This window comes from Penicilliopsis zonata (genome assembly GCF_001890105.1).
Source record: "Penicilliopsis zonata CBS 506.65 unplaced genomic scaffold ASPZOscaffold_21, whole genome shotgun sequence".
In the NCBI taxonomy this organism is placed as follows: domain Eukaryota; kingdom Fungi; phylum Ascomycota; class Eurotiomycetes; order Eurotiales; family Aspergillaceae; genus Penicilliopsis; species Penicilliopsis zonata.
Genome location: NW_019208929.1, coordinates 311,476 through 333,691, shown reverse-complemented (window position 1 = coordinate 333,691; position 22,216 = coordinate 311,476). Strand labels below are relative to the sequence as shown.

The window sequence follows — 22,216 nt, the reverse complement described above, 5'->3', positions numbered from 1 at the left end:
CCCCCCCTTGTCTCCCACTCCTGCATGCTTTGCCTCTAGCAGATGACTGATCTGATTTCTCTTTCTTTTTTTTTTCCCTCCATCTAGCAGCCAGACAGTCAGAAAAGACAGCTCAGCGCCCAGTGGCATCGCCCAGCTGCACAGACCTGACCAGGCCACACACTCCCCCTTCTCCAACACCACCACCACCATCTCAACTGCCCCCGCCACTGCCCCCACCGTTGCCGCCACCGCCGCTGCTCCTTCTGATGCGATGAACCTCGACGACTTCATCCATCCGATCGAGTCGCCTGCGGACATGACCATGTCCCCGCCCTCCGAGCGGATTCCGGCTTCCGCCTCCGCCGTCACCTCCGCCATCCCCATCAAAGGTCGTAAGGACCAGGTGGTCGAGTCGTCACATGTGCCCGCTTCCTTCCCCAACCCTCCGCAGGACCAACGCAAGAACAACGAGTTCGGTTACGTCCAACGCCGGGTCCGCAAGACGAGCATCGATGATCGTACCTTCTACGGCAACCTGGTCCCAACTCGCAAGCGCCCGGCCGAGTCTTCGCCCCAGGTGCCGCCCGTCTCCAACAACACGATGCTCGCCAGCGACCTGGATCTGGCATCAGGCGTGCCCGACTATACCCTGGACCAGTCGTCTACCTTTGCCCTCCATAACAACCACCCCCCATCCTCCTCCTCCGCCGCCGCCGCCGCCGCCGCCCATGCGCCCCTGGGTTTGGACACCTTCGGGCTGAACGACGACCCCATCCTCACTTCCGCCGGCCCTTACCAGCAGAACTTCACCTTCTCGCCCACCGAATCCCCACTGACCACTGGCAACCCCTTTGCCAACCTGTACGCCCAGACACCCCTCGGCACCTCGTTGAATTCCACCGACTTCTTCTCGCCCCCGCCCTCGGGCTACCAGTCCACCGCCTCCACCCCACAGCCCGTGTATGAGAATGAGCATTCCATCTACTTTGACCAGCCTTCTTCGGTCGATACACGGGCCCAACGCCGCATTCCCAACTACGTCACTCACCGCACCTCCAACCTTTCCGCCTCCCTGCAGCCCCGGTATATGTTTAACACCGCCGGCACTGAGCAGCAGCAACATCCTTTCGGCAGTGGCGGCGGCGGCGGCGGCGGCGGCATGAGTGGTCCCTCCTCGACCATCCACTCACCCAACTTCTCCATGCCGCAGCCCCAGCATGTCGACCCTTCCCAGGTGCTCGGTCACTCCGACTTCATCTCCACCTCCTCCACCGCGGCCGCGGGGATCTCCCAGGCTGGCCTCGCCCTGGGTGGCGGGGACCAGAGTATGTTCACCTTTGGTGCCGATTCGGATAACGAGGACGACGAGGTCCAGCCGTTCCCTGACCGAGGTCTTGCCTTCTCCCATGACTACCAGTCGATCGACGACGGGGCCAGCGACCCCAACTCCGGTCTGCCATGGGACACGGCCTTCTCCAGCCCCTTTGGCAGCTCTGTCCCCAACTATCCGACTCAGCACCGGAAGCATGTCACCATCGGTTCCACCGACATGATGGACACCTCGCGTGACTGGAACCACCACCACACCGGCAGTCTGGGTCGTACTCACGGCTCCGCGGCCTCGGTCAGCGAGGTGCGCAACCGCGAGCAGGATCCTCGCCGTCAGAAGATTGCCCGCACCACGTCGACCCCCAACACCAACGCCCTGCTGCGCCAGACCATGAACAACTCCAATCAGTCCCACACCTCACCCAACACGCCCCCGGAGTCCGGCCTGAGCAGCGCCGTGCCGTCCCGACCGGGAAGCCCCGGCGGCTCCAAGAACGGCGAGGCCAACAACGGCCCGACAACGTGCACCAACTGCTTCACCCAGACCACCCCGCTGTGGCGTCGCAACCCGGAGGGTCAGCCGCTGTGCAACGCCTGCGGTCTCTTCCTGAAACTGCACGGCGTGGTGCGTCCCCTGTCCCTCAAGACCGACGTCATCAAGAAGCGCAACCGCAGCAGCGCCAACAGCCTGGCCGTCGGCATCTCCTCGCGCTCCTCCAAGAAGTCGGCCGTCCGCAAGAACTCCACCGTGCAGCAGACCCCGGCCACCACGCCCACCTCCAGCCGCGCCCTCAGCGGGTCCACTTCCGAGTCCCCGCCCTCCATGCCCGGCTCCGGATCGTCTACCGCCGGGAGCACCCCGGGAGCCTTTCCGGGCCTGGCGAAGAACGGTGTCATTCCCATCGCCGCCGCTCCTCCCAAGTTGACCCCCACCTCCGCCGTTCAACAAGCTCGTGGCGCGGTGCAGGTTGCGCCCAAACGCCAGCGACGCTTGGAGAAAGCCGCCTCGGGCGCGGACGCCGCCGACTCTGCCGATGACTCTGGCAGACCCTCTACCGCGCGATCAAAGGTCGTACCTCTAGCCCCTGCCATGCCGGCCGCCGCCAACCCTGCAAACCACAGTATCGCGGGTGGCCAGGGAGCCAGTCAGGAATGGGAATGGTTGACTATGAGTCTCTAAATCCCTCTCAAATCTCCTCCACCTTTTTTTTTTTTTTTCCCTCGCCCTTTCTCCCTCTTAATGGTTTTTCTTTTCGTTCCCCCCCCGCCCCCCTTGGCCCGCTACGATTCGTATAGACCTGATGATACAATTCTCCTTTCCAATCGCGATCTTCATGGACAATGTCTTTTTTTTTTCTCTTCTTCTTTTTCCTTGTTCGTTATCTCTCAACGCGACGAGGCCATCCCGCTCTGGGCTGATACAATGGGTTCCTATTCTTAATGGCTGGCGGATTCTCTCTGTGCCTTTTTTCTTTTTCCTTTTTTGCCCACCCGATTCAAGTTCTGATGGTTTGATTGAGCTACGAGTGATGCGATACTAGACACTTCTTCATCTTCTTCTCCTTTTCTTTCGGGATCAGTTTCCGGCTTGTCTCCCTCCGGAAACTCTGTGCAAGTTCGGCCGGGTTACGAACATACCTCCGTTTAGTTGCTTCATTGACGGCTTGCTTTACTGATCTCGGGATATACACGAGAGCGCTCGGGATTGTGACACAAGTGCGCCTTTTTTCTTCTTCCCTCACTCCCTTGTTCTGTTGTGTCTCCGTCTTGAAATGATTTGATTTGATTGATACAACCGCGTCTGTTCGGTCCCTCAACCTAGTTTTGCCTGTTTATCATTGTCTTTGTTTCTGCTTGTTTTTCCCTTCTCCTGTTTGAACTTGTGTGTCTTTCCATGGTTGAGGGCCGAGCAGAAGTGCGCATCTCCTTGAACTTGCTTTGCTATTTCTTTTTCGTCTTGGTTTCTTGAGTTTTCACCCTCGAATTGTACGGTCCCTTGCACCGAGGTCGGAGGGCCTGTGATCTCGTGGAATTAATACAAGGCATAGATTGCCTGCTTTATCTGTATCTTTTTCAAATCCCAAGTACGTATGTAGAGTAAGTACGTAATGCAGACGTAGCTATACTCTTCCTCTTCCTCCTCTTGTCCTCCTCTTGTCTTCCTCTTCTTTCTCTTCATCCTTATTCAACATCTTAAAATGTCCAACATGTCAGATATGACCGTAGGCACAGGTATCCCTCTATTCCTTACCAACCACGTTACTAAGTATCAGAAACAGGGCGACGACAACCTCAACGCTCCCCAGAGTATATACTTTCTCTCCGTCTCTCTTCTGTATTCACTCCTTGCTGATGACAGGTAGAGATCTCCGATCCCGCAGGCTCAATAGAATATAACCGGAGCAAGGAGTCCGGTTCCTCGGTTGCAGAGAGGGTATCCGCCGCTCTCCAGCCGGGTATTTACACTTCCTAGAGCTATTGAATGTTTTTTTTTTATTTCTAATAAAGGGTTAGGAGATACCAAATCTACTACGAGACGGTTATCGGATAGTCCGCCAGGCAGTCGGGTGAAGGACTGGAAGGAGGAGAAAACGGAGGAAGAGGAGAGACGGAGGAAGAAGAGCATGATGCAGTCGGCGCAGGAGACGGTGGCTAAGGCTTTGGGTGGGGGGGCGAAAGGTATGAGACTATCTTTCCCCTTGATCTTCTCACTCATGTACTGATGAGACAGGGTCTAGATAGGTTTACAGAGAAAAAGCCTGATTCATAACTACTAGAAATGAATGAGCCCTTGTGTGCCAGTACTGTCACAGACCCCTGAGTACGTATAATCCGCCGCACTCAGTAGCCCGAGAACGTGTGCCCCCACGGAGAATGCGACCAGGACATGCCAGATCGTATGGGACTGGCCCCAGAGATCGAATCGGCCTGGGAACAGGCACTCGGGCACTCGTCTCTGCGCGTAGTGTCAGCCATGAAATAGAACGCATCGGGGGGGGGGAAAGGAGCATGCCTCCCAGAAGTAGCATCCGACGAGGAGGAAGACTCCCTCTAGCAGGTAATACGGCACGCCGATACCCCAGACATGCCCTGGTCCCCACAGCAGCAAGGCGTGTCCGATGGGTGCAAACGCCGAGAGGCCAGTGCTAATGAAGCTCCAAAGGCGGAACATCCTCCACTCCGGGCCGCGGAAGCGGGGATGCAAAAGAATCGTAGCAGTGACGAGCCCTAGGATGGTGATCTGGAATCATTGGCTCGTGTTAGTAAAGCGGACGAGGGTAGGTGGGGGGGTCTCGCTGCGGAGTCACCGACAATAGACCAGTAGAAATACTTGAGGAAAGGGTGGCAGTAGAACCCGAAATGAAGGCCGCTGATGAAATTGCCCAGGATTAATACAATGATCCCGAGATAATCCATCTGGAGCCAGCGGTGGGAGACGTGCTCCGAATGATTGAGCAGCGTGTGGTACAGGGCGGAGATCAAGAGGCACGCAAACCCCATCAGCAGCTGCAACGAAACGATAGACCAGTCGAAGGAAGACAGTCGATCACCGTATTTGGCTCGGACATGGCGATAAATTATGCTCTGGCCCAGCAGCAGCAGCGCGGCGGGGATCAGATGCGACCAGATGTTCGCGCTCTCATTATGAAAATATGCCCAACTGGCCACGCACTTCCACCACGATCGGCTCTCTGGACGGTAGCCGGACAGTATAAACGGATTCGTGTCGATCCAATTGGGGAGTTCCTCGAGCTTAAGTAGACGCCGTTCGGGGGTTGCCTTGTTAGAAGAAGCATTGTTATGATCCGCGAGGGCCGGTTTCGAGCGCTGGGCCCGAATGATACGAAGTCGCACGACCGTGTCGAGAATCATCTTCACCACACCAACAATGCCTCAATTGAACAAGAGAAAGAACATCTTGCTGGAATCCAGGTACTCTGTACTTCTGAGTTTTGTTCTTTGGTTAGTCCTATTTTTATCGCGTGGCAGAGTAAGCGTACATCCTGATCGTCCCTAGATTCCAACACGAGTCAATGCCTAAGACATTGATTGGCGCATCACTTTCTCCCGAGTGGACAGCAGAGATTTGGAAATTACAACCGGCAGTCCGAGACTCCTTGGATGGCCAGAGCCCCCGCAGCCAAGGGCTGATCCTGGTCTGCCCAAGGTCAGTATGCCACGGTCCTAGTACGGAGTACCTACCTGTGTACATCCTAGTAGTTGATGGTTCCTTCCGGTCGTATGGCTGCGACTTCGAGGCTCCGGCCTCTCCCTGGTGGGCAATGACAGGCGAAGGGAGCAAACCTGAAGGAAGAAGTTGGGAATGTAAACCAAATGCCAGGCAAGAAGTGTACAGGCTGATCAGGTGATGGACGAGTCACGAGTCACCCGTGACTTTCTGCCTCAAGAATCAGGCATAATTCAGGTGTCTCTTGGTTTCCATCACGTGATGATAAACCATCACGTGTTATCGCGCATCAAAAAATTATCCCCGGAGGCCATCGCCAACGCGATCATCCTGGCAGACGCTGGCAACTCGCTCATCGCTTGCGTGTTCTCAGTCGGAGAGTCTTCAGCTGAGGTATTTAGTTGATCATTGTTTAAATATCCACCACTGCCGTGTTATTGGGGCTGGATTGCGGATCCTCTCACTCATCCAGATCGACACCACCCTCAAGATGGGCTCTAGTCAGAAGAAGAAGAAGGAAAAGCAGAAGGATTTCCAGGTATGGGGCTTGGTATTCGGTAACCAATGCTTGTGCCTGAACTTACAATTGCTGCAGAAAGCAAAGCTCAAGGTCGGAAAGGCCAAACCAAAGCCAGACAACTTTACAGACACCAGCTTCCGATCAAAAGGTATAGCGTCTCTCAGAATCTGTCTGGCGAGGGATGGGGGATGGCTTCTTTTTGCTAACCAGAATCACAGCCATTGTCCTGAGCCAGCAGTCGCTTAATACCGCTGCTCCTTCAACAAATACCCAGTTCTCCCATCACTTATCACTCCTGTCTTCCAAGTCAGACGTCCAACGCAAAGAATCTCTGGCCCATCTGACCACCTCCATCGCTTCTCGGCCTGTGAATTCTCCCTTGCCCCAGCCTGTAAGCGCGATCCTGCCGAGCTTGCTCCCCCTGATCTTGGATGCGAGCAATGGCGTTCGGACGCAGTTGCTGAAGCTTCTGAGGACGCTGCCACCCTCTGATATAGAGGACCACGTCTCGCAATTACTACCCTACATTCGAGCAGGTATGACGCACCTCGCTGCAGATATCCGTGTTTCTGCTGTGGAAACGCTCTCGTGGCTGGTAGACGTCGCCGGCGCCGAGGTGGTGTCATGCGCCGGAGGATGGATCAAGACAATCAACTGTTTCTTATCCATTCTGGGGTGGCACACGGAAGAGTCTTCCAAGTGGTCGTCGGTTGGCCGGTCCACCTTTGGGAAGTCTGGTACTCAGGGAAAGCCCATGATCAAAGTCCTACAGACACTTGGAGAATTTCTTGAAGCTGGGATCGGAAGTCCCCAGGATATCTCGATGGAGACCGACAGTACGCAAGAAGAGACCGCCGACATTTTTTCAGCTTGGCAATTCCCAATCTGTCACTCGGCGCACCATATGATACCCACTGCTTCCGCTCCCTACGCGTACTTGAATCTGTTCGGACAGCCTCGAGATGAGGACGGCGAGATGTACGAGACCAGAGAAGATCGCTACCGCGTGTTCTCCAACCGGTTCATGAAAGCCGTGCAGCTTGGATTAGAAAACGCGCGCAAAGAAGGCGGCGAGCTCGGACGGGCTTCTGCCGGTGCAACGAAGGTGTTGAAAGAAGCCAGCGCTTATGGAGTCGGACCTTGAATATCCATAGGATATTTTTTCTGTTACCCTTTTCGCCCACGAGGAACACATCGGAAAATTGCCTCGGCCATCAGGAGATGAAATGGCGTCCTTCCCCACGACGTCCTGGGCGACCTCGCTCGCTCAAAAATGGGGGTATTCTGTTCATACTCAAAAGCGGCGACTGCCGAGGCGCCTGAAGGAACCCCCGTCTGCCCTAAAGATGGGACCCATGAGATACTACGACTACGGAAGCGCGAGCCTGAGGTGTTTTAATGCAATCGAGCTCCATCACTAGTACTAATCCACCAGAGACACCAGAGAACTGTGGCGTTTGCCCGTGGCCGTCCACTGTCAGAGAAAGTCTCGGTATCCATATCACCTGGTCACTGTGATTGCCCAGACCTCCAGATGTAGATAGCAGAACAGAGAGAGATAAGACAAACCATCAATTGGATCGATGCAATTAAATTTTGTGCGATTTTTACTCGGGAATTTTTTTTTTCTTTTTTTGTGTGTTGGCCGATGTTCACAAATGACACGGATTATGCTTCAGAATGCAAAACAGGCATCCAGAAGATCTGGAGACGTCCACGATCATCGCATCTCAAGGCTGGGAACATGAGTTCGCTATGAAAAGTTTTATCAGTCAGTCGTACGACGGCTCATCACTCCATGTCTGAGCTTCTCAGGGGCGCCGGTCACTGCTCTGTGTGATGGCTCTCCCCGACGCAGATGGAGGCAGACGCAAAGCTCGTCTTTCTAATCTCCAACCTATGATAAGCAAGTTGCCCCAAGTTCCCCAAGCAAATCACTTGTCTTGGATGGATCTCAACCCCTGCCAGAACTGGGGCATTTCTTATCAACGGTCTATCTGTGCAGGGAGCAGAGAGATACGACACGGTGATTTCTTGCTGTATCGGAACACAATAGAAGCGGATCCAGGGATTATGCCTTCAACTGGCGCCTGACTGCACGACCTGCCGATCCTATTTAAGTAGACCAGAGAATTGTCCGAGGGGGAGAAAGAAAAGTGTGATCTGTCTACAATTACATCATGAGCTTTGGAAGCCCCCTTGCCTAAGGAGCTTTAATGCGAACGATCCTGAGCAAAGGACCCAAGCGTTCAAATTAAGCGAGAGAGAAAGAGAGAATGAAAAGAATACAGAGGCCGAAGCTCCAGGTGAGCCAGCCGAAATCTGCGTTTGCAGAGGGCAATGCTCGCTGGACAAACCGCGATCTCGACCCTATCCCTCGACAGATGCGGAAATGGGGAGCAATGAGCTTCATCGGTATGAGTTCTTTGAACATTTGGATGATATAGAGGTCTGTTGTAACGCGATCAATTGATTTTTTCCTTTTCCCTCGGTTTAGCGTACTGGATTTCCGATGCCTTCAACGTCGCCACATGGGAGTTCGCCAGCAGCATCATCGCGGTTGGACTCTCGTATCGCGAAACGCTAGTCATCGTGGCGATCTCCTTCTTCATCATCTCCTTTGTGATCTCCGGCAACGGCGCGGTGGGCGCCATCTACCATGTTCCGTTCCCCGTCATCGCTCGTGCCAGCTGGGGGTTCTGGGGGTCGTACATCCCGATTATATCACGGGTGATCCTGGCGACTTTCTGGTTTGCGATACAGAACGTCAACGGGGGCAATGCCGTGGAGGTGATGATCGGAGCGATCTGGCCCAGTTTCCTGAAGCTACACAACGCCATCCCGACCAGCCAGGGTATCACGACCAGCGGGATGGTGTCGTACTTCATCTTCTGGCTCTTCCAGCTTCCGTTCCTGTGTGTTCATCCGAATAAATTACGCTGGCTGTTCATGGCCAAGTCTATCATCGTGCCCATTGCCTGGATCGCCGTCCTGATCTGGGCTTTTGTCTCTGAGGGAGGCGGCGCCATCTTCGACGAGAAGACCACCATCAAGGGATCTGCCTTCAGCTGGGCCTTCCTGGCCAACATGACTTCGGTGTTTGGAAACTATGCCACTCTGAGCGTGAATCAGGTAAGAGAATCTTGACATACATAATAAGTAGCTCCCAAAGGGCCCCCTTTTGCTGACTACTGCTATTTTTGTAGTCTGATTTCTCACGGTACTCGCGTGTCAGCCCCCGCTGGCAACTTCTCTATGTGCCCATGCTCCCCATCATCTTCACCTTCATCTGCTTCGTCGGCGTCGCCGCCTCATCCGCAGGTCAAGCACGGTACCATCTCGCCTCGATCCCGTGGGACCCGACGGTACTCATCAGCTACTGGTCCAGCCGGGCGTGTCGGTTCTTCGTAGCAGCGTCCTTTGTGCTCGCCTCGCTGGGCGTCAACATCTCGGCCAACTCGCTCTCGGCAGCCAACGACTTCACGGCCCTCGCGCCACGGTACATCAACATCCGGCGCGGACAGATTCTGTGCGCGCTGCTCTCGTGGTGTCTGGTACCCTGGAAAATCCTGGAGTCGGCGGGCAGCTTTCTGAACTTCATGTCTGCGTACGCCATCTTCCTGGCGCCCATCGCGGCGATCATGATGTGGGACTTTTGGATCGTCAAGCAGCGCCGCTATGACTGCCTTGCCCTCTACCAGCCCTGGAGCCGGTACCAGTACGCGTACGGGGTCAACTGGCGCGCGCTGGTGGCTTTCGTCGTCGCTGTGGCGCCTTCTCTGCCGGGCCTTATCAACTCCGTGAACAGCTCGATCGATGTCGGGGTGGGGGTCCGACCCTACGACTTCGGCTGGCTACTGGGCTTCGTCGTTGGCAGTCTCGTCTACGTCGGGCTGTCGAAGCTGTTTCCCAACCGGGACACGCTGATCGAGCGTGGGGTCCTCCCAGATGAAATTTATGAGGCGCGGGCAGCAGTGATTGACGGGGTGGATGCACCGCCGCCACCCCTAGTCTCGAGTGACGAGGAAAAGGGCCGTCAATCAGATGCCATGGAGACCGATGAGATGCCAGAGAAGAAGGGATTCTGGAAGATAATGAAGAGTGTGGAGAAATATATATAGTGTCAAAATGCCCATAGTGTTGACCTATGCAGAATAATCGTTATATAATATCGGGTATCAGGAAACAAGAAGATTATATTGTCTATAGCCTAGTGTGTGTAAGGAGTTTCGCGGTATGTTTGCTGAGGAATCATGGTATCTCACTCTGGCAATTGCTTACTATCTCTTCGTACTGCCCACTGGAATACGCTGACAATGGCTCTAGCTCCATCTCTAATTCCTCCAGCTCGCGCACCTTGCGGCTATTCGCAATATACGGCTTCAGACCTTTGTCAAAATTCATAAGACACATAACCATGATGACAATTGTAATGACCGACAGCAGCAGGGCCAAAACCCCAAACAAGGTCAGGTTTAATATCGCTGATGAGTAATGCCGAGAGTACAGAGGAGTGTACATCTAAACAATGCTGTATAGAAGGAATCCCAAAAGGCCGACATGAAGCGTCTGGTTATTGTAGATGAATATTTTAATCTTAGACAAAACTGTTGCTGACTTACAATGACCCTAATACCAGCCCAGAACTGTTCCTTCTGAAACACCCAGGCAGACATGAAGAAAAGGATAAACGTCACGATAATCACGACAAGGGTGACAGTCCAAAGGATTATAAAGGGAGTTAATATGATATATTGGACCATGAATCCGAGGAAGAAGAAACCGTCGAATTTCAAAAGGGCCATGAGAAACTTAACGACGGTCATTCATCGCCCATGGCTCTAGTAGGTCCTAGGGAGGGTCTTACCTGGAATAGGTAGTACTTTCGACGCATTTGAATATCCGCATTCACTTGCTCAAAGGCCTGCCAGGCAAATTCGTGGTAAAGCCTCCAGCTTGCCACGCAGAGGATGAGGGTTGATGCCGCCTGGACTGTGCATATCGCGATGGAAAGACCACGAGCAGTCTGCCACGCATTGAATCCCAAGAACCCATCGTTAAAGACTACCATGAATATAGGAGTCTTTAAAATGCGAAAGACTAGGCTCATATTGACTGAAACCACCATCAAGTAGTATGACAGGCCGAGCACTTGGATAGTGCTGCGCTGCGCCAGCGTGTTATAAAGCAAGTACACCTCGTACACGGAGCTCAGCAGCATCGAACTGAAGACCGTGGGAATGACAAACGAGGAAGTTTCGTTTATATTCTGAGAATTCAAGCTGCCGTATTCGTTCATATCCTCGGGATCTAAGCTGCTGTAGTAATAAACGAAGAGAATCCTACATGCTCTGATCAGTCTGCGAACTGTAGCGGCATCAATAAACAACTTGAACTTTACGCTTCAAGCACCAAGACAATCGTGATGGCTATATAAGCGTTGAGAAAGAACACCCATGTCCATAGCGAGTTCGGCCGATACAGCCTGGTGCTTTCAGCTTTTGGTTGGAAATAAAATAAGAGCGGAATGGAGAGAGGTGAGCTGAATGGTAACTAACTAGACAACTAATCAGTCTATTTAGTTGCAGCTGAACTATCTTACCTCCTCTATGTATAGCATATAAGGCTGTGCGGTTTTTTGCTTCTTAAATTGTCGGCTGCATAGAAAGAGGGATAAGAAAGTGAGCTGAACAGGCCGTTCTGGTTTCAGCCGCATGAGACAGCGCAAACATGTCAGCCTGACTGCCTTTTCTTTAATAGGAGAGAGATATCAGAGAGCAATTCTCAGTCCAACCTCAGTTGGTACTTACCTAACAAAGTTGGGCCGTTGAGCTTGTCGCCATGTCCAGTCAAGCCTGCCAGCAACGGAGCACCCTCAACATCCTCTGGAGCTGCGTATCAACCCTGCTTCCTCTGCGTCTGGTCAGCCATGCACCCGAATATCCCCATATCATTGGCAATGGCCAGGGAACTACTGGAGAGACTTGGCCTGATGGTGGTGGCCGTCATCTGCCCAGAGATGATCATCACCGCTGCGTGGAGCCAGAGGAGACAAGCTCTGCAGCTCCTCAAGGATATCGATCTAACGGGAGAAGCATATCCCCTCTCCCAAACACAAACACCCAGCCCTTGGGCCTTGGAGCAGGCAATGTTTGCCGTCATGGGCGGGTTTGTCGTTGACCGACGTTTCCAGCCGACTCTCACCGGGAAGGAAGTGGTTCTCCGCCGTCAGGTGACCGCCGAGGATGTCTCCTTCCTCGCCAGAACAGGACTGCTTCCGAACCTCAGTGTGCAAGACGTCCAGGAGCGCAGCAACGCGGACTTTTTTGCCAAAGAAATCGTCCTGATACAGATCCTGTGGTTTGCCATCCAGGTTTTCGGTCGTCTAGACGAGCACCTGCCCGTCACGCTGCTGGAGACGCATACCATCATCCACGTCGGCTGCGCCTTTGTCATGTACGCCATCTGGCTCCGCAAGGCGTACGATTTGAAACTCTCCATCGTCCTCACCGGGGAGCACACAGACTGCGTTCTGGCGTTGCTCCCCTTCTATGAAGTCTGCTCTACCATCCAGAAGGCGGATTGGCAGCGTTATCAGACGAGTCGGATGGAGTACTGGCAGGGACGCGCCATTCAGGCTGCACGCGGCTTTACTGGACACAGCGCTCCGCCCCGTCCTCCCGCCAGTAGGGCATTGGCGGTTTTGATCGAAGATTTCAGCAAGGGACATGAGGATAATGTGGATCAGGACTACAACCGGAAAATTCTCTACCAGCTCGCATCGGAGGCCCGTCGCGGTTTCCAGCTTCTAGAAGCATAGGGGTGCGATGAGTTCCACTGTGCGCTAGGTGTCTTGAAGCCGCTACGACACAGTGCAGAGAACTTTGCCATCCGCAACGTCTGGGGCGGTTGGAGCGCAGATGTCGGACACGATTTCTCACTCGACAAGGGGCTCCACGTTGCGTTCAGTGTGCTGTATAGAGGCGCTCATCTGGCGGCCTGGTCATCGCCCTTCCCTACCACCATGGAGCGTGTTCTGTGGCGTATCTCGGCACTCGCTCTCACGACGGCACCGGTCTGGGGCCTGCTGTGGGTTGGCTGGTGGCAGCTTGCCCGCTGAGAAAAACAAGGACGACGCAGGCTCCGGCCGATCTCGTCCTAGGGATTAGACGGGTATATTGGGCCGCTGTTTGTTGTCATTTTGATGCTATATAATCTGGTATGATGCTGATTTCTTGTCGAGGCACTCGCCAGCCTTCGGGATCTCCCTGAATCGGCGCATCAGACTGTGGATTGGACATCTGTGATTCCTCATATCTCATGACGGAATCAAAATCAGATTCTGCACCTACATTAGTCAAAGATCTAGACTATGGTAGTACCTACTACCTGCCATGGCAAAACTCCAGGGGCATCTGGTAAAAGAGATTCTTGCTGTGTATCAGGAACTTTCAGGAGATGGTCCTGTTGAAATAATGAGGTCTTTGATATTGCCGTCCTGCAGCCAATCAGATTCGGTATATTTTGGAACCCGATTAATGAGCAAGTATTTCAAGCCAATCATAACACAGCCAGCTAATCGCAGATCTAGACAGACATGCACCTCCTTTCAGTGTTGAAACCAAGGAAATCCGATGTCATCATCCTCTGGACTTTCTCGGGATCATCTCTAGAGCCACCTCGGTGCTGCCCTACAACCACTAGTGAAGCTGCAAGTCTCCGACTGTGCTACGGACTGATGCACTCGTATTCGTATCAGATGAGCTCTGCAATTTAGCAGCCTGATGACGCTTCCACAACCCCAGCAGCAGCACTGAGGTGTGACTATATGAAGCGAGTCAACGAGGAAGAAACACTACCTCATTCTTTTCTGTATGCCTGAAGAACGCGTCCAAGAAACGGTTCATGTATCAGTACCAGTTGGCTGATCTGAATATCAGTTTAGTTAATATATACGAATACCATTACTGATGATCCATCCTATAGTCCTATAGTATGTAGTTATATGTAATACTATCATAGTCTAACCTGACTCACTGTATTTCTATATATAGTAGAACAGTCAAGTATTCATCTGCCTAATATTATAATATAAAGAGTCAGTCAGGTGACATTATTAATCTGAATCTCATGTGACCACAGAAGAAAGCTCAAGGCTGGGAGTCATAGAGAAAGTCCACCCATCCAACTCACCATGACTCATTCTATTGTCTATTTTAACCAGGTGACGAGCTGATTGGAACCAAGTGGCTGCCTGGAACCAATCAGCGCCAGTCCATGACAACTCTCTACGACATGTGGGCCGATGGGGATATTTTCTAGTCGTTGATTGGTTGAATAAATTGAGTGGCGAGGGTCGCCTGGCTTAATTTGTGCAGGGTGGAGACGATTCCAAGTTGTTGAGTGGCTGTGTTAGTCAGTCACTGGTTAGGAGGTCCACTATCTACCTTACTAGGATGGTGTGGTGGCAAGTAGGTAGTCATAGTCATGTTAGTCGTAGTAGCAGTAGTAGTAGTAGTATGGCAAGAAGAGATATGGATATGATATGATAGTGAATAGTGTATTATCTAGTAATCTTCAGATGATACTAGATAGGAGGGAACATATCATTTTACCGACTAATATTGTTTACTATCTAGGTACCTAGTTAACTGATAGCTACGGTTGATGCCCTGTCATACCACGCGTGGCAGGGCTTCGGAACCACCCGGAGGTGTAGGCCTAGTAACTATGTAGTAGTAGTAGTAACTAGTACTCGGAGTATACCGTACTCACTGATCATTACTTAGGTAGAAGTTAGGAGAATTTATGAGAATTTAGGAGAACTTAGGGAGCTACCACTCTTCTATCATTATGGAATCTAGTATTGTCGAATTATTCTGTCATCAACCTGATCATCGGTGCTGCCTGCCTGCCGCGGTGGCGCCTCGGCTGCAATGTCGGTCGGTTGAGAGATACGGACTGCCTAAGAGTACCTAGTATCTACCTACTAGGTAGGTAGTGAAGGTCTATCTGTGGTAGTATTATTCTAGGCAGTTAAAACTAATTTTGTAGTACTATCTGCTGTACACTATGAGTATACCCAACCGCCTAAAGTGGTCTGCATAGTTAGGTACCTGTAGGTAGTTACGAGAGTACCTAGGTACTTGTCGTAGTACCTACTCATAACCCAACCATAAGACAGGGATTAATATCATTTCCTACTTATTGAATACTCATAAAACTGCTCGATATGGATAGTATGATTACTATTATAATACTGTAAATAATATGTGCAGAGTTTTTTATGCTGGCATCCATCTATAATAAAATAATTAGATAGGACCAAGTTTCTCTCCATAAGTCTAGTACCATTTACATACCATTTAATCTGAAATAACCTTGTAATAATAACTCTATTAGTGATGAAGAGAATAAGGTACTCTGTACAGTATGGACAGTGAGGTCTTCGTGCACGTATCGAAGGAGTCAGAGTCATACCCGCATCCGTCCACGCCTGCCTCCTCCTCCCTCTTACTTTTCCTCCCGCCTCTCTCTCTTCCCTTTCTCTCCTCTTCTTCTTCCCTTTCTCCTCTCCCAGCCCAGTCCAAATGGCTTTCTCATACTAGCTCCTGGAGCGACCCTTGAGTCCATCCATTTTTCTTCCGTCTTTTCCTCCTCTTTCCCCCCGTTTTTCCCTGCTCCTGCCTCGTCCTCCTCTCCTCTCCGCCACTTGTTCGTTCCTCTTCCCGCCCGTAGCCTGTTCCCCTCACGATTTTGCCTCCTGGCCCTGGCTCTGCGACTTCTCTGTCTATTCCCCGCCACCCGCCACCGGTCAAACCACCGTTCCCTTTTTTTAATTTTTTTTTATCCTTCTCCGAGTGAGTAATTTCCTTAGCCGTGGGCCGATCAGCGGCGCGAGAGCTGGTCGCTGGAGCCTCGCGAGTGCCTGCCTACCGTTGCTCCGCCCGCCCCCCTCCCCCAGGCAGCGCTCTTCTTCGTCTTACGTTCGTTGGGAGTCATACTCTCCTACCTTGGGTACCACTCTTCCTGTTATATTCTCCTTCCAAAACCGAGCCTTCACATGATATTTGCGATTTGGGTTGCTGACTCCATTCTTCTTGTCCACTTTTGCAGCCTGCTTGAATCGCCCCGTCGCTCGTCCCTGGCCACCATTTAGCCACCACCGCTACCACAACAACAATAATCACCTGGTCGGGATTCTAGCTTGACTGCCTGACGAGCCCTCTCGTGTCTCGTCCGACCGTCAGCCAGGTCTCTCGTCTCTGTTATACACTGCCTGTTGCCTCAAGATGTACCATCGCTTTCCCAAAGCCTCCGTTCCGATCGCCCGTGTCGCCCATTCCCTTCCAGATCTCTACAAGACTGCCGTCGACTCGGAGTAGATCTTGTCTTCTACCCCCTGCCCTCGATATCGTTCTAGATCTTCTGGAAGCTCTGCACTGGCGATCGGAATCGTCTCTGACTCAACAGTCTACGATTCTGGTCTCTTGACTCTTACCTGACTCTGACTCTGACTATAACTACCTACCTACCTCGCCGCTTGTACACCACTACCCCCTCTTATACCACCCCTTCCCACACGCTCTCGAACTTTCTCAAGCTGGCGTGCTTTCACATCTAAGGCATACCGTCGCCTGTGAATACAAGACGGTCACCCATCTTATCGGTTTTTCGTTCACGGTCTTCTGCACAACGGTCTACACTCCCCCGGTTTAAAAATCGACTATCCCTGTATCGATCTGGTGATTTGACTCCGATCGGTGACTTGACATTTCATATCTTAAAAAAAGATTTTTTTTTTTGACGGTCAGTCACTAGACTTGACAAAGGTCCCGGATATGTCAGGGATGGACGTCTTGGGTTTGATGTCAAACCCCAGCATACACAACAAAGTGTCCCATGCGCACCCCTACGCCTCGGCGATCTCCTCTTCCGCTTCTTCCTCCTCTTCCTCCGTCTTCTCTCTCGATGGCCTCTCCTCCCAGGGCTCCATCTCTTCCGTCTCCACGAATCCGGTCGATGTGATCTGGGAGAATGAGGGGGAAATGGCGGCTGCCCAGTGCCCTCGTGGTGCTGTACCTGCCAATGTGGCCAAACTGGCAGAGCCTACGGTCGCACCCGAATTGCGCAAGCATCCTCGGCGCACCAATAGCTTTGTCGTCCAAGCTAACGGCACCCTCAGTGCGCGTCCTCCGCCCTGTCTGCTCCGTCAGTCGGACCGGAAGGTCAGCTTTGTTGACAACCTCGTCGGTAAGTCTTTGGTGTGGTGTGAAATATTTTCTCTCTCTCTCTCTCTCTCTCTCTCTCTCTCTTGTTCCAAGCTGAGCTGTTTGTCTTGTTTTTCTTTCGCAAATAAAAAGACACCGCCTCTCAGATTGTCGAAATCATTTGGCCCTTGTCCGCCGTTGCCATGCGCAGCGATTCCGCCACGGGCTGCAAGGGCATCCTGCCGCTTCGCACATTCATCCAGGAGACGCTCCGCCGATCGCGCACGAGCTATAGCACCTTGCAGGTGGCTTTGTACTACCTGATCAAGATCAAGCCTCACGTTCCCAACCAGGACTTTACTAGGGAACAGCGGCGCGAGAAGCCCCTTGGCCGTGCGATGCAGTGTGGTCGGCGCATGTTCCTGGCTGCCCTGATTCTGGCATCCAAGTACCTGCAGGACCGTAACTACTCCGCTCGTGCATGGAGCAAGATCTCCGGCCTGAACACGCTTGAGATCAATCAGAATGAGCTGATGTTCCTCGAGGCCATCGATTGGCGCCTGCACATGCCCGACGCTCTCTTCCAGCGCTGGACTGAGATCGTCCTCCGCTTCACCCCGGGCGCCGGCGGCGCTCCCCTCGCCGAGGGCCACTGCTGGCGTACCATTCTCCCGCGTCTGACCCCGGAGCTAGATACCCTGGATCTTTTCCTCCCTTCGATGAGCCCGGTGGCTGGTCCGAGCAGCAGCTTCGATGTTGGTTTGATGGCTGATACGCCGTCGCCCCGTAGCAGCAGTAGCAGCGATGCTGCTCCCAGTCCCGTCTCGTGCGAACAGACAATGCCCGCTGGCGGCCCCCGCGCTTTTCCTCCGATGCCTTCCCTTGTTCGGCCAGGAATGCTCCCGACGCCGCAGCTGACGCCGCGGTCGGTCCTCACCACGACTCCTGCAGTGAGTCTTGGCGGGTTTCCTCCGCGTGGGACCTCGATCGGTGCCGCCATGTCGCAGGCGCAGAGTCTCTCTCTGTCGCGGTCAACGCTCGACCAACGGCCGCCGCCGTCGCTCACCTCGTGTCCCAAGGCGGGGCCCTCCTCCTCCTTCGAGGGCTACTACCCCACCATGGTTCGCCGGTCCTCCTTGGCTCGGTCAACCTCATCGGCCTCCTCGCCGGAGTCAATGGTGTCCGACGTGTCCACCCTATCCTCGCGCTCGTCGCGCTCGTCGCGCTCGTCGTCCATCTCGTCAACGGCCTCGGGCAACTGTGCGCCTGTACCGCCGCGTCTGGCGGTCCAGGCCACCCGGCGATGCGCTAACGCCTCCATCAAGGAGGCCCGCAAGCCGCTCGCCATTGCCTCTCCCATTGACGAGACCTCGCTGGGCGAGGTGTACCACTCTCCTGGTGACTATACGGGTCCGGTCGGCCCTGTTCCAGACCTCTCCCACTTCTCTCTGGGCACACCCGTGGATCTGACCCCCTCGGCGCATGAGGCCGCCAAGAGCTTGTGTGAGCTCTCGGCTGCTGCCGTCGCCACCACCACCTCCACCATGCCTCCCGCCACTGCAACTACCCAGTCAAATGGACACCAGTCCACCACCGACGTGCGGAGATGCCGGAAACGTGGTCGCACCGGGTCCGACGACCTGCTGTTGCAGCATCATGTCCGGCATTTGATCCAGCTACATGCGAATCGCGACAGCGCCGTTCTTCCTGACGGCTCACTGCCTGCCTCGTTCCTGATGTCCGAACCGCATCAGCCGCAAGCCGCCGTGTCGGCGCACTCCCTGAACCCGATCCGGCTGCCTCCAGTCCCTCTGTCTGGACCGATTGGTATGAAGCGCGCATGCTGCGGCAGCGAAGCTCGCCAGATCGCACTACACTCGGGACTGCGGCCTGGCTTCATGAATTAGAATTCAGATCCAAGTTTTCTTTCCCCCTCCCCCCACAATCCATTTCACTACCCTACCGCTTTGTTTTCGATTTTTTTTTTTTCTTTTCTTTTTTTCTGATATAGAAAAAAAAAATTCCAGACACTAAGCGTTGAACTTCTGTACATCTATTCAATATGGTGTCGGATCATTTTCTCTCATTGTTTCCCCCTGTTTTTTATCTTTTTTTTTTTTTTTTTTTTTACTTGGGAGCCGGGCAGCCAGCAAAACAAAAGCACCCGACGGGTTTCGTTTCGCAGTGATCTTATTCTCCGGAGCAGACCGGTCGACTGTATATACCCTGCTGTCTTTATTTCTTTTGTTCCGGGCCCTGGAAAAGGACGTGTTCTACTACTGTCTCTTACCCTCCGACGCTGGCTGCAAACCTGGCTCCCTCCGATCGGCGGTTGGTCTCTCGCGAAGAGGAGAGACTACTGGCCATGTACGATGTATCTTAAGGTGGACCCTTTCCATCTTTGCGATTTGTTTCCCCCCTTCTTGTTCAGTGTTTGTTTTGTTCTATTTCTTGCCTTTTGATTTACGGAGTGCGGGCCGGGGTGGGCGTGTTCGATCACAATATATCATCATACGTTTCAGCGTGGACTGGACGAGGTTTGAACTTTGCAACTGCAGGATGGGCATTGAATGTACCCTGCCTGCAGCTTGCAGGGACGGAGCAGGAGCATGGCGCATACCAAATAATCTAGTATCTACTACCCTAGTTACTTACCTTACACCTTAGTTACAATCTACCTACTACTACTACTACTACTACCACCACCACCACCTCTAGCGTTGTACTTGTTCTCTAGTGGTACAATAATGTACTTCTAGTGCCAGAGCCGACCTCTCAAATGGCCGCTGAGTGGTGCCACCATAGGCAACAAGTCGCTGTCATGCCCCGCCCGACTCACCGCACCACCACCGCAAGTCCGGTCAACGAGGAGCGTGACCATCGGTGAGCCCATGTGGTACAGCAGGAGCAGCAGCAACCAAACCATGGGTACGAAGTACGACGTCGAGGCGTTGACCGGTACACCAGTTGACCAGGAATGAGTCATAGGATTATGGCGAGACACACAGACCGGAGGAGGACCGGAGGAAGGTCGGATGAGGCCGGAAGCGAGGAAGGGACTTGCTAGCCGGTTGAGGACTAGCCCCGCGGACTAGCTCGATCAGATAAGATCCAACTCCGCTGATAACTTCTGCACGACCTGCAGGAGTTTCGACCGTCCACTGTTTTCCTGTGCAGTCTCGTACCTAGGTGCATATAGGAGAGACAGACGAGAATTAGTCTATTCAAGAACGAACTTTTCAGAATCTTCAATTCAAAATGAAGGCTTCCTTGGTCTTCCTCTCCGTCCTCACCGCTGCCTCTGCAGTGCCCCTCCACCCCCCACAGATCCAGCTCAGCACGGAGAACCCCCATGAGCAGGACGTCGGGGTGATGACCCGCCCCTCGTGGTTCACCTCCACCCTCATGGCCCGTCGTATGCTCGCACTGTCCACGACGGGAAGCGTGTCTACCATTTTCCCTGCCCAGGACTCCTCCCTCGTCCATGAACATCATGCCAAAGGCGAGGGCAAACACGCCAAAGGCGAGGGAAAAGCCCACTCTAAAGGCGAGGGTAAAGGCAAGGGCAAAGGCAAAGGCAAAGGCAAGGGCAAAGCCAAAGTTCACGGTAAAGAAGAACAAGGACAAGGAAAAGCTGGAGCATGGGCCACCCCCCCCGAGGTGGCAGGCCAATCGGTCGCGCTGAGCGAGTACATCGCCGATTGTTCTGCCGAGGCGAACGGTGATCCGACATTTCTGGGCCTCCGGATCGGGACGACTTTCCGGAACATCGCAGCTGGGTCGAACCTCTCGCTTTCGATCGACTGGTGGGATCACCTCGACCAGACCGAACCGGTGTACCCTGGTTTCCCCATGAGTGAGGCCGGGTTACCGCGGATGACGCTATTCGGGTACCTGGAAGAATACGACGAGGTGGAGGACGCAGAGCAGCTGGAGGCCATGACGAGCTGTTACCTCGCTGCCCATCCGGATGCGAGCGCCTGGCTCCCCGGTGCCAAGTATAGCCCGCACGCTTCCTTCTGGGCGCGCATGGTCGTCGAGAAGGTCTACTGGCTTGGTGGGTTCGGCGATCTCGCCCAGATCGGCTGGATGGATGTCGACGATTGGCGTGCTATCCGGGCCGATTCTTCCAGTGTCGGAGATGGTAGGGGTTGGAAGGATGTCCGCTTGCCAGGGGAGGAGCAGTGATTTTTCTCCAACCATCTAGTATACGTATCTACTCTGTACCTACTCTGATGTACTTCCAGTGTGTGGGTATACTCCGATGTACTCTCAGTGTGTGGGTATACTCTAATATACTCTCTCATTATCTGTCTCGGTGGTCACTTTCCATCCTGAATTACACACAGGAGATATTTGCGATCAGGAACAACCACAATCTCATGCCTCTTGCTCCGTAGCCGCAGCAGCTTCAGCTCTTCCCAATCCCCCTCCCCGTCTCCATCCCCGTATTCTTCCCCTTCCACCTCCCCCCCGTTTTCCCCTTCGCGCGAGCCGTTCGCGCCCGTCGTCGTCGTGCTGGGCTTTGCACCCGGGTGTGAAAGGCAGAGGCTCAGCTCCGACGCGCTGCGCACGTAGCTGAAGATATGTGCCGCGAGCGTCTCTGCTTGACTCGGTCGGTAGGCTGTGGTTGTGGTTGTGTTGGGGGTTGGATTGGTGGGCGAGAGGGGTTCGGTGGTATTATTAGTAGTAAGGTTTGGAGACGCTGGACTAATCGTTGGATCAGGCGTAGGCGTAGATGTCGACGGCGTTGATGTCGCGTTCTCTGCTAATAACCCCGTACACTGAATAATCGAACCATCTTTCCGTGAAAGGATCAGCGTCGACTGCACGCCTGCTCGCGAGGTGAGGTGGGAGAGGAGGGTGGTGACGTGTTGCGGCACCTGGGACTGTTAGCGAGGCTTCCAATTTCCTATCCTCCTGATCGACCGCTTACAGAGTTGGGCATTTTCTCTGGATTCGATCCGGGTTTTCTCCTTTATTTGG

General features: G+C 53.4%; 10 protein-coding genes across 10 annotated transcripts in view; 7 read left to right on the top strand and 3 right to left on the bottom strand.

The window, feature by feature from the left end:
* The window catches only part of ASPZODRAFT_136710 (hypothetical protein), a 3,517-nt gene extending 905 nt beyond the window's left edge, over positions 1–2,612 (top strand). Inside the window, exon 2 of the mRNA XM_022724116.1 lies at positions 88–2,612. Coding sequence (XP_022577662.1) covers positions 88–2,491 — 2,404 coding nt within the window. The 3' untranslated portion in view covers positions 2,492–2,612. The remainder of the gene's footprint in view (positions 1–87) is intronic.
* Positions 2,613–3,518: 906 nt separating this feature from the next.
* ASPZODRAFT_19842 (hypothetical protein) lies at positions 3,519–4,053 on the top strand (the record flags this gene model as incomplete). The annotated part of the gene is made up of 5 exons (XM_022727490.1): positions 3,519–3,533; positions 3,585–3,618; positions 3,675–3,767; positions 3,826–3,990; positions 4,043–4,053. 5 exons carry the CDS (start codon positions 3,519–3,521, stop codon positions 4,051–4,053), a joined length of 318 nt encoding a protein of 105 aa, XP_022577661.1.
* ASPZODRAFT_136707 (hypothetical protein) lies at positions 3,766–5,626 on the bottom strand. The gene is made up of 5 exons (XM_022724115.1): positions 5,515–5,626; positions 5,313–5,470; positions 4,624–5,257; positions 4,325–4,552; positions 3,766–4,267 (listed from the first exon to the last, which is right to left on the bottom strand). The coding sequence occupies exons 3-5, from the start codon at positions 5,182–5,184 to the stop codon at positions 4,085–4,087; spliced, it is 972 nt and encodes a 323-aa protein (XP_022577660.1). The 5' UTR covers positions 5,185–5,257; positions 5,313–5,470; positions 5,515–5,626; the 3' UTR covers positions 3,766–4,084.
* Positions 5,627–5,990: 364 nt separating this feature from the next.
* Positions 5,991–7,164, top strand: ASPZODRAFT_154861 (hypothetical protein; the record flags this gene model as incomplete). Its single annotated transcript, XM_022726143.1, has 3 exons — positions 5,991–6,038; positions 6,096–6,168; positions 6,239–7,164. The coding sequence occupies 3 exons, from the start codon at positions 5,991–5,993 to the stop codon at positions 7,162–7,164; spliced, it is 1,047 nt and encodes a 348-aa protein (XP_022577659.1).
* Positions 7,165–8,313: 1,149 nt separating this feature from the next.
* ASPZODRAFT_136705 (hypothetical protein) lies at positions 8,314–10,282 on the top strand. The gene is made up of 3 exons (XM_022724114.1): positions 8,314–8,435; positions 8,518–9,152; positions 9,227–10,282. Exons 1-3 carry the CDS (start codon positions 8,423–8,425, stop codon positions 10,139–10,141), a joined length of 1,563 nt encoding a protein of 520 aa, XP_022577658.1. The 5' UTR covers positions 8,314–8,422; the 3' UTR covers positions 10,142–10,282.
* ASPZODRAFT_146437 (hypothetical protein) lies at positions 10,231–11,130 on the bottom strand (the record flags this gene model as incomplete). The annotated part of the gene is made up of 4 exons (XM_022725182.1): positions 10,231–10,263; positions 10,302–10,541; positions 10,643–10,831; positions 10,888–11,130. The coding sequence occupies 4 exons, from the start codon at positions 11,128–11,130 to the stop codon at positions 10,231–10,233; spliced, it is 705 nt and encodes a 234-aa protein (XP_022577657.1).
* An 819-nt stretch (positions 11,131–11,949) lies between these two features.
* Positions 11,950–13,140, top strand: ASPZODRAFT_19837 (hypothetical protein; the record flags this gene model as incomplete). Its single annotated transcript, XM_022727489.1, has 2 exons — positions 11,950–12,817; positions 12,869–13,140. 2 exons carry the CDS (start codon positions 11,950–11,952, stop codon positions 13,138–13,140), a joined length of 1,140 nt encoding a protein of 379 aa, XP_022577656.1.
* Positions 13,141–16,861: 3,721 nt separating this feature from the next.
* On the top strand, positions 16,862–19,137 carry ASPZODRAFT_75160 (hypothetical protein; the record flags this gene model as incomplete). Its single annotated transcript, XM_022730025.1, has 3 exons — positions 16,862–17,273; positions 17,384–18,753; positions 18,817–19,137. 3 exons carry the CDS (start codon positions 16,862–16,864, stop codon positions 19,135–19,137), a joined length of 2,103 nt encoding a protein of 700 aa, XP_022577655.1.
* Positions 19,138–20,488: 1,351 nt separating this feature from the next.
* Positions 20,489–21,418, top strand: ASPZODRAFT_19835 (hypothetical protein; the record flags this gene model as incomplete). Its single annotated transcript, XM_022727488.1, has 1 exon — positions 20,489–21,418. The coding sequence occupies one exon, from the start codon at positions 20,489–20,491 to the stop codon at positions 21,416–21,418; it is 930 nt and encodes a 309-aa protein (XP_022577654.1).
* A 134-nt stretch (positions 21,419–21,552) lies between these two features.
* On the bottom strand, positions 21,553–22,178 carry ASPZODRAFT_154858 (hypothetical protein; the record flags this gene model as incomplete). Its single annotated transcript, XM_022726142.1, has 2 exons — positions 21,553–22,119; positions 22,167–22,178. The coding sequence occupies 2 exons, from the start codon at positions 22,176–22,178 to the stop codon at positions 21,553–21,555; spliced, it is 579 nt and encodes a 192-aa protein (XP_022577653.1).
* Between the last annotated feature and the right edge of the window lie 38 nt (positions 22,179–22,216).

Coding starts and splice junctions, on each gene's coding strand:
- ASPZODRAFT_136707 (XM_022724115.1), bottom strand. CDS start 5,184: ATGATTCTCGACACGGTCGTGCGACTTCGTATCATTCGGGCCCAGCGC. Junction 4,553..4,623: donor AGTATTTCTACTGGTCTATT/GTCGGTGACTCC, acceptor CAATGATTCCAG/ATCACCATCCTAGGGCTCGT. Junction 4,268..4,324: donor TCGGATGCTACTTCTGGGAG/GCATGCTCCTTT, acceptor CACTACGCGCAG/AGACGAGTGCCCGAGTGCCT.
- ASPZODRAFT_136705 (XM_022724114.1), top strand. Junction 9,153..9,226: donor CCACTCTGAGCGTGAATCAG/GTAAGAGAATCT, acceptor CTATTTTTGTAG/TCTGATTTCTCACGGTACTC.